Genomic DNA, 12,590 nt, shown 5'->3' with positions numbered 1-12,590 from the left:
GGTGAAATCCAAATAAAGTCTGGAGTTGAGTTAAATAGTTAATATAGCAATGATGGTTCCTTAGTTTTGACAAATGTACCACAACAGTGTAAGATAATAACATTAGGGGAAGCTAAAACTGGATTAGGGGTATACGGAAACTCTCTTTACTGTTTTGCAGCTTTTCTGTAAATCTAAAATTATTCCAAAATAAAAGGTTACATATTAATTGAAAGCAAACAAGAAGAGGTAAATAAAGTCAACATATAAGTGTGAAGGGAATGTAAAAGCTTGCTAATACTTTTTTTTTGGAGACAGAGTTTCGCTCTTGTTGCCCAGCCTGGAGTGCAGTGGTGCGATCTCAGCTCACTGCAAACTCTGCCTTCCGGTTTCTCCTGCCTCAGCCTCCCAAGTAGCTGGGATTATATTCACACACCACCACGCCCGGCTAATTTTTGTTTTTTTAGTAGAGACGGGGTTTCACCATGTTGGCCAGACTGGTCTCTAACTCCTGACCTTGTGCTCTGCTGGCCTCTGCCTCCCAAAGTGTTGGGATTATAGGCGTGAGCCACCCCACCCGGCCAAAGCATGCTAATATTCTTGCCTGGCTTGGAGGGTTGTAGGAGAAGAATGATTTGAATGCCAATTCATTCTAGGTGTTGCATAGCAACTTAAGTTTAAGCACTTCAAGTTCTAGTTTCACCACATTTAAATAGTCAGCCTTACTAGGAATAAATTAAAACAGCAGTATAATGCTTTTTTTCTGCTGTTAGGTCACTGCTTTTAAAAAGGAAAGCCATGCGAGCAGGGCTGGGGGATGGGAGCTCCTCCATCGCTCCTGTTGGGGATTCAGGCCAGTTGTCTGGGTCGAGTTCTAAACAGATTCATCCCTCCGATCCAGTAATTTCCACTCCCAGCAGTCTCGTGGGGAAATAATCAAGCTACACGATAGTAATATGCATAAATTGATAACATTAAAAGGAAGCAAAACTAATAATAAAAGGATAAATTGAATTCTGGTGCATTCTGTGGTGGATATTGCATATCGAGGAAAATGTGAAATGTAAATACAGCAATGTAAATGTAGAGGAAACTGTAAAGCTAAAAAGTGGGAAATAGCTTATCTATATTTTAGGTAACATTTGAATGATGATAATAGCTAATATTTTTATGAACCCCTTACTATGTGCAGGGTACTTGTTCTGTTTTGCCTACACATTAATTCATTTAATCCTCCTAACAACCTCTGAGGTATGTACTATTACTGCCCCCTTTGTCACAGCTGTGCTGCAGTCAAGTGCCTGTCCCAAGTGCACACTGACCTGGGTAGGCCCAGGAGCCCGGGTGATATGGCTCCACAGCCTCCACTCCTGTCCACTGCACACACTGCCTCTGTTATATTAATTCATCAAATATTGAGGGTCCCTTTGATGCCAGGCATTATCCACCACTGGCACCCTGACATCTAGACCCTAACAGATACGGCTATTGCTCATGAGGACCTTTATTTATTAGGAGGTGACAGAAAGTAAAATCAGATAATACGTGCCATATGGATCATTAAAACAGACTGAGTTGCCAAGACTGACTCCGTGGTTTCTGTGACTTGTTTGGTCAGAAAGGCATTTCTGAGATGAAGCCGAGCAGAACTGTCCAAAGAACAGGAAAGAACCAGCTAGGCTGTGATTGGAGGATAGTGGTTTCAGGCAGAAAGAACAGCTACTGGGTTTCCTAGGGTGTTTGGAGCACAGCCGGTGAGGGGCATATAGCTGGGCCAGGGCATGTAGAGCTTGTTAAGCCTCTAGAAGGCGTTGGGATTTTATGCTAAGTGTGTTGGAAAGCCTTTGCAGGGAGAATGGATTGTGTATTGCTCTGGCTGGAGATGATTGTGGCTTGGGCGACAGTGTATTACAATTACGGAGAAAGGTTTGGATATGATTCAGAGATAGGGCTGACAGAGCTTGCTGTTGGATTAGATGTAGGAAATGAGTAAAGGAAAGGAATGGGAGAGGAGAGATCAGGATTCAACTGGAGCCATAGTAGGCATGTGTTGTTTATCAAACATCCAAGGGGAGGTGCCAAGTGGCTAGTTGGCTTCAGGGATCTGGCATTCTGTGAGAGGCCAAGGCTTAGGTATCTAGGTTATGTGTGGATAACTGCATCTCCCACATGCTTAGGAGGCCAGATAAAACAGTGCAAGAAAATATTAACAATGAGGATTATGGACAATTTGAGTTTCCTTCTACTTTCCTCTGTGAAAATGTGTTACTTTAAAAATCAAACAAAACCAATGATTCCTTTCTCCAAGTCTGATAATATTTGAAGAATTTTTAGAGAAACTAAGTTACAAAGTTATAGTACTTATAAAATCAGAATTGGCATGATGTAGAGATGTCAAAGTAGGTGTTTTGCTTTTTAATACTTTGTATCACAGTTATATTTTAACAAAGAGATAAGAATATTAGAGACAGGAGTGGTGGCTTACATGTGTAATCCCAGCACTCTGGGAAGCCGAGGCGGGTGGATCACCAGAGGGCAAGAGTTCGATACCAGCCTGGCCAACATAGTGAAACTCCGTCACTACTATAAATACCAAAATTAGCCAGGTGTGGTGGCGCACACCTGTAATCCCAGCTGTTCAGCAGACTGAGGCACAGAAATCGCTTGAACCCAGGAGGCAGAGGTTGTAGTGAGCCAAGATTGTGCCACTGCAATCCAGTCTGGGCAACAGAGTGAGACTCTATCTCAAAATAATAATAATAGAGTCTAGTCATAATTTTGCCACTAAAGTTTTGTCTCTCTCTATATTTATTTATTCAACATGTATTTATTGAAAGCTTGCCATGTGCCTTGCATTGTTCTAGGTGCTAGGAATACAGCAATGAACAGAATCCACAAGTCCTCCCCTCAGGGAGCTTTACATTCTAGAAGGGGAAGAAGTTCTCCCCCTCAGCTCAAAGAAAAACAAATGGAAAAGAAAAATGCCAACCTCATCCATCAGCTCCAGTCTGAACTGAGCCCTCAGGGCTGCCTGGTTCATTCTATGTTTTCCTGTTGAGTCTCCTATTCTGTACAGCAGCAATTTCAGGCTGTGCCCACTCTTCTCAAAATTTGTCCCCTCTACAGACCTTGATATTCCTGCTATCTGCGGGAATTTCTGTGTAGGGGCCATACAGATCACTCAGATTCATTATGGCCAGAACCAACTCCATGTTGTTCCTCTCTGGGCTGCCCCTTCCCCTGGGCTTCATCTTGGTGATGGCACCATTACATACCCACTGTTCAGGACAGAAACCTGCTGTCATCTTGGTTGATCCTTCTCCTTCACTCCCCACTCCTGCCCATTCAATCACTTGGGGACTTCTGTGAAGTCTCTGACCTAAATCTCTTCCACATTCCACATCCATACACTATTTTGCTTTCTGTACATACCACAGTAGCATACACTAGCAACTTTCCATCCCTAGTTATAGCTGTTGCCTCTTTTCTTTGTAGCATGTATCACCACCTAAAATGTATATTTATTTATTCACTATTTTCCCACCCAAACAAAGGTGGTTTGATGGCAGGGACTTTGTCACCTCTGTTCACTGCTAAGCCCCAGTTACTAGAACCATATCCAAAAGATTAAACACTTGTTGAAAGTATGAATAAAATAAAAGAGGTTTATCAGGCTTCAACTTGTAAGTAGAAGTGATTCCAAGGACTCAGTGTCATCAATGCCCTGGTTTTATATTTCTTTCTCTACTTAGACTTCAGTGGTGACAGCTTCATATTAAAGCTGGTTTCTCGCATGGTAGAAAAGGACTTTGGCAGTTCCAAGCTTCATAGCTGCATCCTGCACTAGAGGTCAACAAACGTTTTCTGTAGAGAGCCAGATAAGAAATATTTTAATCTTTATAGGCCATACAGTTCTGCTGCAACTATTCAGCTCTGCCACTGCACTGTGAAAGCACCCATAGACAATTTATAAACAGATCAACACAACTATGTTCCGCTAAAATTATTTACAAAAGCAGGCAGCAGGCCAGATTTAGCCAGAGGACATCGTTTGCTGACCCTGCCCTACGACCAAGTGTCCTTTCTAGGGAGCTTTGTTTTCCAAAGTTCCCAACAACCCCCCTGGTTTACCTACTTGGCCTGATTTTTTTCAAATACCTATTAGTGAGCCAGTTCCTATGGTAAGTGGGGAAGACTGTCTCACTGGTAGTATAGAGACTCATGGCCCACTCTGAATCTACTGGTGACAGCAGCTTCCCAGAATTCATGGGCTGCCCAGGGCCAGGTAATTACCAGAACAAAACTATACCAATCAGGAAGGGGGCTGGGGGAATGGATGCTGGGTAGGCACCAGAAAAGGTCTACTGTGTAAGGCTGATCATGTATGTTACAATTTGTTTATACAACTGTTGTCCTAGAATGTAAGCCCCTTGAAGTCAGGCACCACACTAATTATTAGTAACCTCAGCTTGCACCTTGTACAGGCTTTGAGTTCTATTTTTATTTGTTTTGTAAAGATTTAATAACATAAGTGCATGTGATCCTTAAATCAGTCACATAAATGACAGGAAAAAAGTATACATTAGAAAATAATGTGTTTCATCATTGATTAAAACTTCTGCTTATGGAATTAAATTGATTTTTTTTTTTTTAACTAAGGTTCATAAAAGGATTCTGGCTTTTGGCGAGATTTTGGCTTTGGAATGACTTGTCAGTATCGATCAGATTTCCTGACCATTGGTAAGTATACTTTACATTTAAGGATAGGACTTTATTTATTCCAGACTTAATGGTATTTTGCTAAAAGTTCTGAGATCTGAGTGTTTTCCTACTAAATTATGAGTGTCTAAGGTTAGCTGAAAAGAGAAACTGGATATACAAAAGGCAAAGTAAGTTTATAATTAATGTTTTGACTAGGAAAAAAGGTCATAAAGTATAATATTGTGCTTTTAAAATCAAAACATTTGTTTTTAAAAATACCTGTTTAACTTGTTACCTGTATTTGCAGTTGTTTAGAGTACTCTTACAAAAGCTTTCTCTATAACTTTACTGTTCTGCCCATGGGTTGTTACAGTTGGAAGTAATCTTGGTTGTCTAAACCAAGGACTTTCACAGTTTTTTGAGACGAAACCTCCTTTACTTGTCTAGTGAACTGTTACACAAAATCCCAGTATTTAATACAAATGAAAGAAGACCTGCTCTCTCTAGCACTGATTGGAGTTAGCGTCTTGGAATCACACCTTAGTCGTGCATTCCCCTAAGTCTAAAGATGGCCCATGAATCATTTGTTCCAACCATCCTCCATGCCAGCTTCAGTCTTTCTTTCTTTTCTTTTTTCTTTTTTTTGAGACAGGGTGCTCCTCCGTTGTCCAGGTTGAAGTGCAGTGGCGCGATCTTGGCTCACTGCAGCCTCTGTCTCCCAGGCTCAAGCGATCCTCTCACCTCAATCCCTAAGTAGCTGTGACCACAGGCATGCACCACCACACCCAGTTAATTTTTGTATTTGTTTTGTAGAGGTGGAGTTTCATTATATTGCCTAGGCTGGTCTTGAACTCCTGGGCTCAAGCGATCTGCCCACCTTGCCCTCCCAAAGTGCTGGGATTACAGGCATGAGCCACCATGCCCAGCCCCCAGCTTCAGTCTTACCCATCAAACAATAAAGTGTCAAAGAATAGTTTAATAAAGCAGGCTGAAACCTAATTCCATGTCTTCTGATTCATTTAGGGCTAGCTACCTTTCTACAGCATAGAAGTCATAGAATGTATTTTATATACATTCTAGGTCCATATCACATTCGTTTTCATAATCAACCTTTTGTTTTGGAAATTCCCCCCACCTTGTCTCCTTATCACTCACTGTAACACGTGAATAATGGAAAATCAGGAAATAACAATAAAAGGGGCGTTAAATTAAACTGATGCCTTTTTCCTTGATTTCTTGCTTAGTTAAGCAAGAAGCATTTCACTATTCCTCAAAAATAGATTTGTGTACATTTTTTTCAGCAGTATCTTAAATGCTTTGAGTTTCGTATCTCTTTTATGACAGTTTTATTGAGATATAATTTTCATATCATAAAGTTTACCAATTTAAAATGTACAGTTAACCAAGTCATGTAGCTATCACCACCATCAAATTTAGAGCATTATAACCCCAAAAAGAAACCTCATACCCATTAACAATCACTCCTCATATCCCACCAACCCTCTTTTCCCCCAAACCTAGGCATCTACAACTCTACTTCCTATAGACTTGCCTCTTCTGGGAATTTAATAGAAAGCAAATTATACAATATATGGCCTTTTATGACTGGCTTCTTTCACTCACATAATGTTTTCAAAGTTCTTCCATGTTGTGACATGTGTTAGGTACTTCATTCCTTTTATAGAAAATGTTCCTTCTCAAAAAAAAAAAAAAAAAAAAAGAAAAAAAAAGAAAATGTTCTATTGTGTGGTTATACCACATTTTGTTTCTCCATTTGTCAGTTTATATGCATTTGAGTTGTTTCTGCTTTTTGGCTATTATAAATACTGCTGCTGTGAACATTTGTATTTAACTTTTTGAGTGGACATAGATTTTCAATTCTCTTGGACATATATCTAGGAGTAGAGTTGCTGGGTAATACGGTAACCCTGTGTTTGACCTTTTGAGAAATTGCCACACTGTTTTCCAAAGTGGCTACATCATTTTACATTCCCACCAGCAGTGTTTTAAGAGTTCCAGTTTCCCCACATCCTCATTAATACATGTTGTTATCTGTCTTTTTGTTTCTAGTATCACCCATGATAGTGGATGTGGTATTGGTTGTGACTCTGATTATAATTTTTCTTATGATTAATGTTGTTGAGCATCTCTATCACTCCTATTAGACTCCACTGACTGTTCACTAAGTGCTGTCTTGTTTTTGACAATGCTCTGGGGTCATAAATTGCTCCATAATCTACCCCTACTAAATTGGGCCCTCTTGCAGGGATAGTTTTTGCAGCAAGTCTTTGATTTGTTCAGACCCTGGGAGGTATATTCTTACTGTCTCTCTCTGTGGTTCTCTCTAGTAAATTAGCTGGCCTACAGTTTAGCTGTTGCCCTCCTGGAGTTACCAGCCTCCTCTTAATTGCTTACTACCAAAATCTCCATTATTTTCAAGAGGCTGGAACTTCTCTAAACTCTGAACTTCTCTACATTCTATTTTAAATAAAGTCAATTCCTTAGGGAAGAACTTTGGAGCAGTTTGTTCTTACGGACTGCCTCTCCCCCTGGGAAAAAAAATCCATGAGGTTTTGCCCTGAGGATGGGGACAGTGACATACTTATCATTAAGCAGAGTGACCACCTGTGTCCTAATGAGCAGGACACTGGGTAGGGGCAGAAGGACCCCCAGTATTCTCAGCTGGCCACACCTGGAAGTGGAACCTCCACCCTGTTGCTGTGGGCTGGGTGAAAAAGAGCTGTACCTGTTTGGAACTTAGACTCTTTATTTGGAGCTTCTGTTCCTTTCTCTGTTTCCTTTCCTCCTGGTATTCCCATTATGTGTATGTTACATCTTTTGTAGTTGTCCCACAGTTCTTGGATATTTTGTTCATTTTAGTTGCTGTCTTTTTCTTTGATTTTCTGTTTTGGAAATTTTTATTGTTATATCCTCAAGCTCAGAGATTGTTTCTTCAGCTAAGTCTGGTCTACTAATAAACCCATCTAAGGCATTCATTTATTTTGCAGTGTTTTTGATCTCTAGCATTTTTTAAAATTCCTTCTTAGAATTTCCATCTCACTGCTTATATTACACATCTTGTGTGTTATCTGCTCTTTCCATTAGAGCCCTTAGCGTATTAATCATAATTGTTGTAAATTCCCAGGCTGATAATTCTAACATCCCTGCTGTATCTGAATCTGGATCTGGTACATGCTCTGTCTGTTCATACTGTGTTTTTCTTATCTTTTAGTATACCTTGTCATGTTTTCTGTTGAAAGTTGGACTTGATATACTGGGTAAAAGGAACTGCTATAAATAGGCCTTTGATGATGTGGTGGTGAAGTATGGAGGGAGCGGAAGTGTTCTGTAGTCCCATGAGTCTCAGTCTCTTAGGGATCCTGTATCCCAAACGCGGAACTTCACACATGCTTCTCAATCTCCCCTCCTCTCCTGGACAGGATGACTAGAAGGGGCTGGAGTTGGGTATATTTCTTCCTCCAAGTCAGTTAGGCACTGATAAAACCCCAGCAGGTTAGGCTCTAGTTAAATAACTTATCCTAAGGACAGGCCTTGTTGACATAATGACAACATGCTGTGGCATACTTTAAAATGATTACCTTTTCCCCTTCCCCACTGCTGGACGCATTAAGAGATTTTTCTCTGATCTTCACCATCGAGGACCTGGCAGAGCTCCTAGAGGTAAAACTCACATGAATATGGGGGTCCCAATATGACTGGGTCCCCCTGGAGTTTTTAACTCTCAGACTTGCCTCCCCTGAGCCTCCAGCAATTTGTCAATTACAGTTCGGGTCTTCCTACCTGGGTACTGGTTCCCACAGAGATTTCTGCTCCAGTAAGTTGGCATTCTTTGTATCTGCCTGTCTCACCAGTTTTGAGGGCAGCGGTTTACCCTGTGACCTCACTTCTCTGTGAGAGACCTAAGAGGAGTTGTTGATTTTTCAGTGTTCAGCTTTTGACTTGTTAGGATGGAGTGATGACTTCTTAGCCCCGGACATACCAGACCAGAAACTGGGAATGCCCCATTTGTTTTAAGTATATGTACCATCTCTAATATTCTAAGAGCTTATATCTACAAGGAAGAAAAGCTGATATGTCTCAGACATAGCATTTAGTAAAGCTCTGATTGTTTAATACTTTTCAGAGATCTCCGGATTATTGTCCATCCTGTTAATGTGAAATTAAGCGGGATAGAATTATTTGACAGGAGCCAGGCATGGTGGCTCGAACTTGTGGTCCCACTTACTAAGGAGCTGAGGCAGAAGGATCACTTGAGCCCAGGAGTTGGAGGCTGCAGTAAGCTATGATTATACCTCTGTACTCCAGCCTGGGCAACAGAGTGAGACCACATCTCTGAAAAATAAAAATTATTTGACGGACCAGGCACAGTGACTCACACCTGTAATCCCAGCACTTTGGGAGGCCAAAGTGGGTGGATCACCTGAGGTCAGGAGTTCAAGACCAGCCTGACCAACATGGTGAAAACCCATCTCTACTAAAATACAAAATTAGCTGAGCGTGGTGGTGCATGCCTGTAATCCCAGCTACTTGGGAGGCTCAAAAAAAAAAAAAAGTTGTTTAACAGATGGCAGGGCATAGTGACTAACACTTGTAGTCTTAATGTTTTCAGAGGCCAAGACAGAAGGGCTTAAGGCCAGGAGTTTGAGACCATCCTGGGCAACATCGTGCAAGCCTGTCTCTACAAAATTTTTTTGTAATTGGCCAGGTGTGGTGGCACACACCTGTAGTTCTAGCTACTCAGGAGGCTGAGGCAGGAAGATTGCTTAAGCCCAGGAATTTGAGGTTACAGTGAGCTATAATCATCCTACTTAACTCCAGCCTGGGTGACAGAGACCTTGTCTCTAAAAAAATAGAATTAATTTGGAAGCCTCACTCTTAAAGAATTTTTTTCTAGGTTTTTAAGAATCAGTTTTCTAGCTCTTCAAAAAAACTCTGGTTTGCATTCTCCCTGCATCTTTAAAATGTTAGTCGTTTAGCTTGAACCTGGCTTGAAAATAGTCTCAACTTTGTCTCCCGTTTTATGGGTCTGCCCACTCCAGTTAGCCTTCTGCCCCATCACTCTATCAAAATTGTTCTGGGTAAATTTGTAAGTAACATTTAGGCTGCCAGGTCCAGTCAGTTCTTTTTAAATTCTTCACTGAATAGCACACACTTGACAACTTCTTCCTCAAGACACTTTCTTCACATGGCTACTCCAATGGCACCTTTTCCAGAATTTTCTCCCTCACCTGGGGCCACTTCTCAATCTCTTTTCCTGACTTTCTCTACCTCTATTTAATCTCTAGAAATTGGCATTTCTTAGTGTATAGACCTAGGCCGTGTTTTCCTTCCCAATTCCTTCAGTAATTTCATTCATTCCTATAGCTTTAAATAATCTATGGACCCATTCTCAAATTTCTATCTCCAGCTTGGCCCTTTCTTCTTTTTCCCCTCTGGGGAGTTTTTCTATAGCCCAGAAAAGCATGTGTCTCAAAGGATAGAAAATGTGGCTGGTCTCAGTGGCTAAAGCCTGTAATCTAGCACTTTGGGAGGCCAAGTGGGCAGATCACTTGAACCCAGAGTTCGAGACCAGCCTGGGCAACATGATGATACATCTCCACAAAAAAAAAAAAAAAAAAAAAAAAAAAACCAGCCGAGTATGGTGGCATGCACCTGTGGTTCCAGCTGCTTAGGGGGCTGAGACGGGAGGATCACCTGAGCCACGGAGGTTGATGCTGCAGTGAGCCATGATCACACTACTGCACTCCAGTCTGGGTGACAGAGTGAGACCCTGTCTCAAAAAAAAAAACAAAAGAAAACATAAAAATTTAATGGTGGTGAGATTATAGGTGACTTGTATTTTCTTCTCCTTTGACTTTCTGTAGATTTTCTACAGGACTGTGAAATTTACAAAGTGTTCTTATATATTTAACCCCATTTTGATACTCTCAACAACCAATCTTGAACTCCTTGAGTCCAAGTGTCAGCTCAAAACTGAACTTCCAGTGATTGGAAGTCACTCCTCCATGCCAGGTGTCTCATGCTATCTTTGTGTCAAACGATCCCATCCCTTTTGAAGCAGAACATTTAAACATTTATATATATATCCTTGTGCTCTGGCTAATAATAGGCAGATATTTATAGTGTCAGTTTTGATCTTACAGGTGGATTTGACATGGAAGTGAAAGGTTGGGGTGGAGAAGATGTTCATCTTTATCGAAAATACTTACATGGTGACCTCATTGTGATTCGGACTCCGGTTCCTGGTCTTTTCCACCTCTGGCATGAAAAGCGCTGTGCTGATGAGCTGCCCCCCGAGCAGTACCGCATGTGCATCCAGTCTAAAGCCATGAATGAGGCCTCTCACTCCCACCTGGGAATGCTGGTCTTCAGGGAGGAAATAGAGACGCATCTTCATAAACAGGCATACAGGACAAACAGCGAAGCTGTTGGTTGAAATCATAATTAATGTGTTACTGTGTGAACCACAAACCAGCACTATTTATTTAGCCTTACTTCTACTTCCAGATACAGTGCCTCTTTTGGAAAAGACTTGTTTACATTTTCATATTCTTTCTGACATTACTTTAGCAATTCAACTTGATGTAAGAAGAAAAAGCAGATGTTTCAACACGAAATCTCTGTTTCGTGAGAATACTGCACTATGGAATAATTGACAAATTGAAATCTCACATTTGTCCCAAAAGTTGTTTTGAGTTAGTTCTACCTGGTGCCCATGTTCTGACTGTGTGTGGGATTGCATGGTGTCCTGATTGCATCTAGGTGGAGTGGATGGAATGTGCTGGGCCGCTGTTGGGTGGAGAACAGCACATTCTTACAGAGGAGATGGAGCATAGTGTGTGGACAGGTATCTTCACCTGCCACCCCTGAGTCAGCCTGCTTGATTTGATAGCTCGAAGAATCCTTTTCCACTGAAGTAGAGGATAATTAATTGACACATCTGAAATCCCCAATCAGTCAGTCAAGAGAAAGGTAGAAATAAAAACTCCTTAACTTACTGTTGCTTACACCCCTGAAAGTCTGTTTTTAAGCAAATGGGTAATAGTAGAAAATAGGTTAGAATCTATGGCTTGATTAAAAATATAATGTTATTACATTATCATTTTCAGGATTAGTAGTCAGAGTTGCTGTAAACTATTTTGAACAAACAGAAAAGAACATAGAAACATTTTTAACAGAGCATTTAATTATGTTGGAGTACAGGATCCTAGCTGTGTCTGGGAACATTAGTTTATGTTAGCCATCTACATCAGGGTCTTCCCATGGTGGGTCAGAATAGATGAGCATAGCATGGTTTTGTTTGTTTTTGCTTTCAGTTTTCTCATTTGGCATGGATCCATATGTATTTACTATCCTTTTTTCTAATGTATTAATATATGCTACATTTGTATTTGCATTACTATAATACTTTGAGTTGAAAAAGAGTTTCATCGTGGAGAGAAAAAGCAAATGTATGCCACAAGATCACTCTGATTTGAGAAAAGGGAGGAGGGGAAGATAGTCTGAATGGAAATCTGAAATATGGAATGTTTTAGAGAAATATATCACTTGTATATAGAATGTTTTAACTGAGGTATAAATTAATGAGACAAAGTGAAGAAGAAATTATATTCACATAGGACTGCACTACATTATTTGTCACACATGGATCTGTTACCATCAGGTCAATTCCTAGTATGCATAAATTTTTTAACCTTTGACTTTTAAAAGAGACCTATGTTGAAAACCCCTGAAAATTCACTGAAGAAAATCATTATTCTTTTCTCAGTAAACCATATAATCTGAAATATTACAAATTTCAAAATTCTAGGTGCTATATTAATTCAATATTACTATAACTCTTACCCATTTATTCTTACAGATATTAAGTTGTGGTAGTTTAGTGATTT

At 40.4% G+C, this 12,590-nt stretch overlaps 1 protein-coding gene across 7 annotated transcripts in view; it reads left to right on the top strand.

Annotated features, from left to right (window-relative positions):
* The window catches only part of CSGALNACT2 (chondroitin sulfate N-acetylgalactosaminyltransferase 2), a 45,635-nt gene extending 33,051 nt beyond the window's left edge, over positions 1–12,584 (top strand). For 2 of the 7 annotated variants that reach the window (XM_017849025.1, XM_017849022.1), the window contains 2 exons: positions 4,639–4,719; positions 10,845–12,584. In XM_017849025.1, coding sequence (XP_017704514.1) covers positions 4,639–4,719; positions 10,845–10,854 — 91 coding nt within the window. In that variant the 3' untranslated portion in view covers positions 10,855–12,584. Of the gene's footprint in view, positions 1–4,638; positions 4,724–10,830 lie in introns of those variants that run through there. The other 5 variants (XM_017849021.1, XM_017849028.1, XM_017849023.1 and 2 more) reach the window with 5 other exon arrangements.
* The last annotated feature ends 6 nt before the right edge of the window (positions 12,585–12,590 follow it).

Source organism: Rhinopithecus bieti, unplaced genomic scaffold, assembly GCF_001698545.2.
Source record: "Rhinopithecus bieti isolate Rb0 unplaced genomic scaffold, ASM169854v2 scaffold_32096, whole genome shotgun sequence".
NCBI lineage: Eukaryota > Metazoa > Chordata > Mammalia > Primates > Cercopithecidae > Rhinopithecus > Rhinopithecus bieti.
The sequence above is the reverse complement of the archived record's forward strand: the minus strand, read 5'-3'. Positions and strand labels throughout refer to the sequence as shown.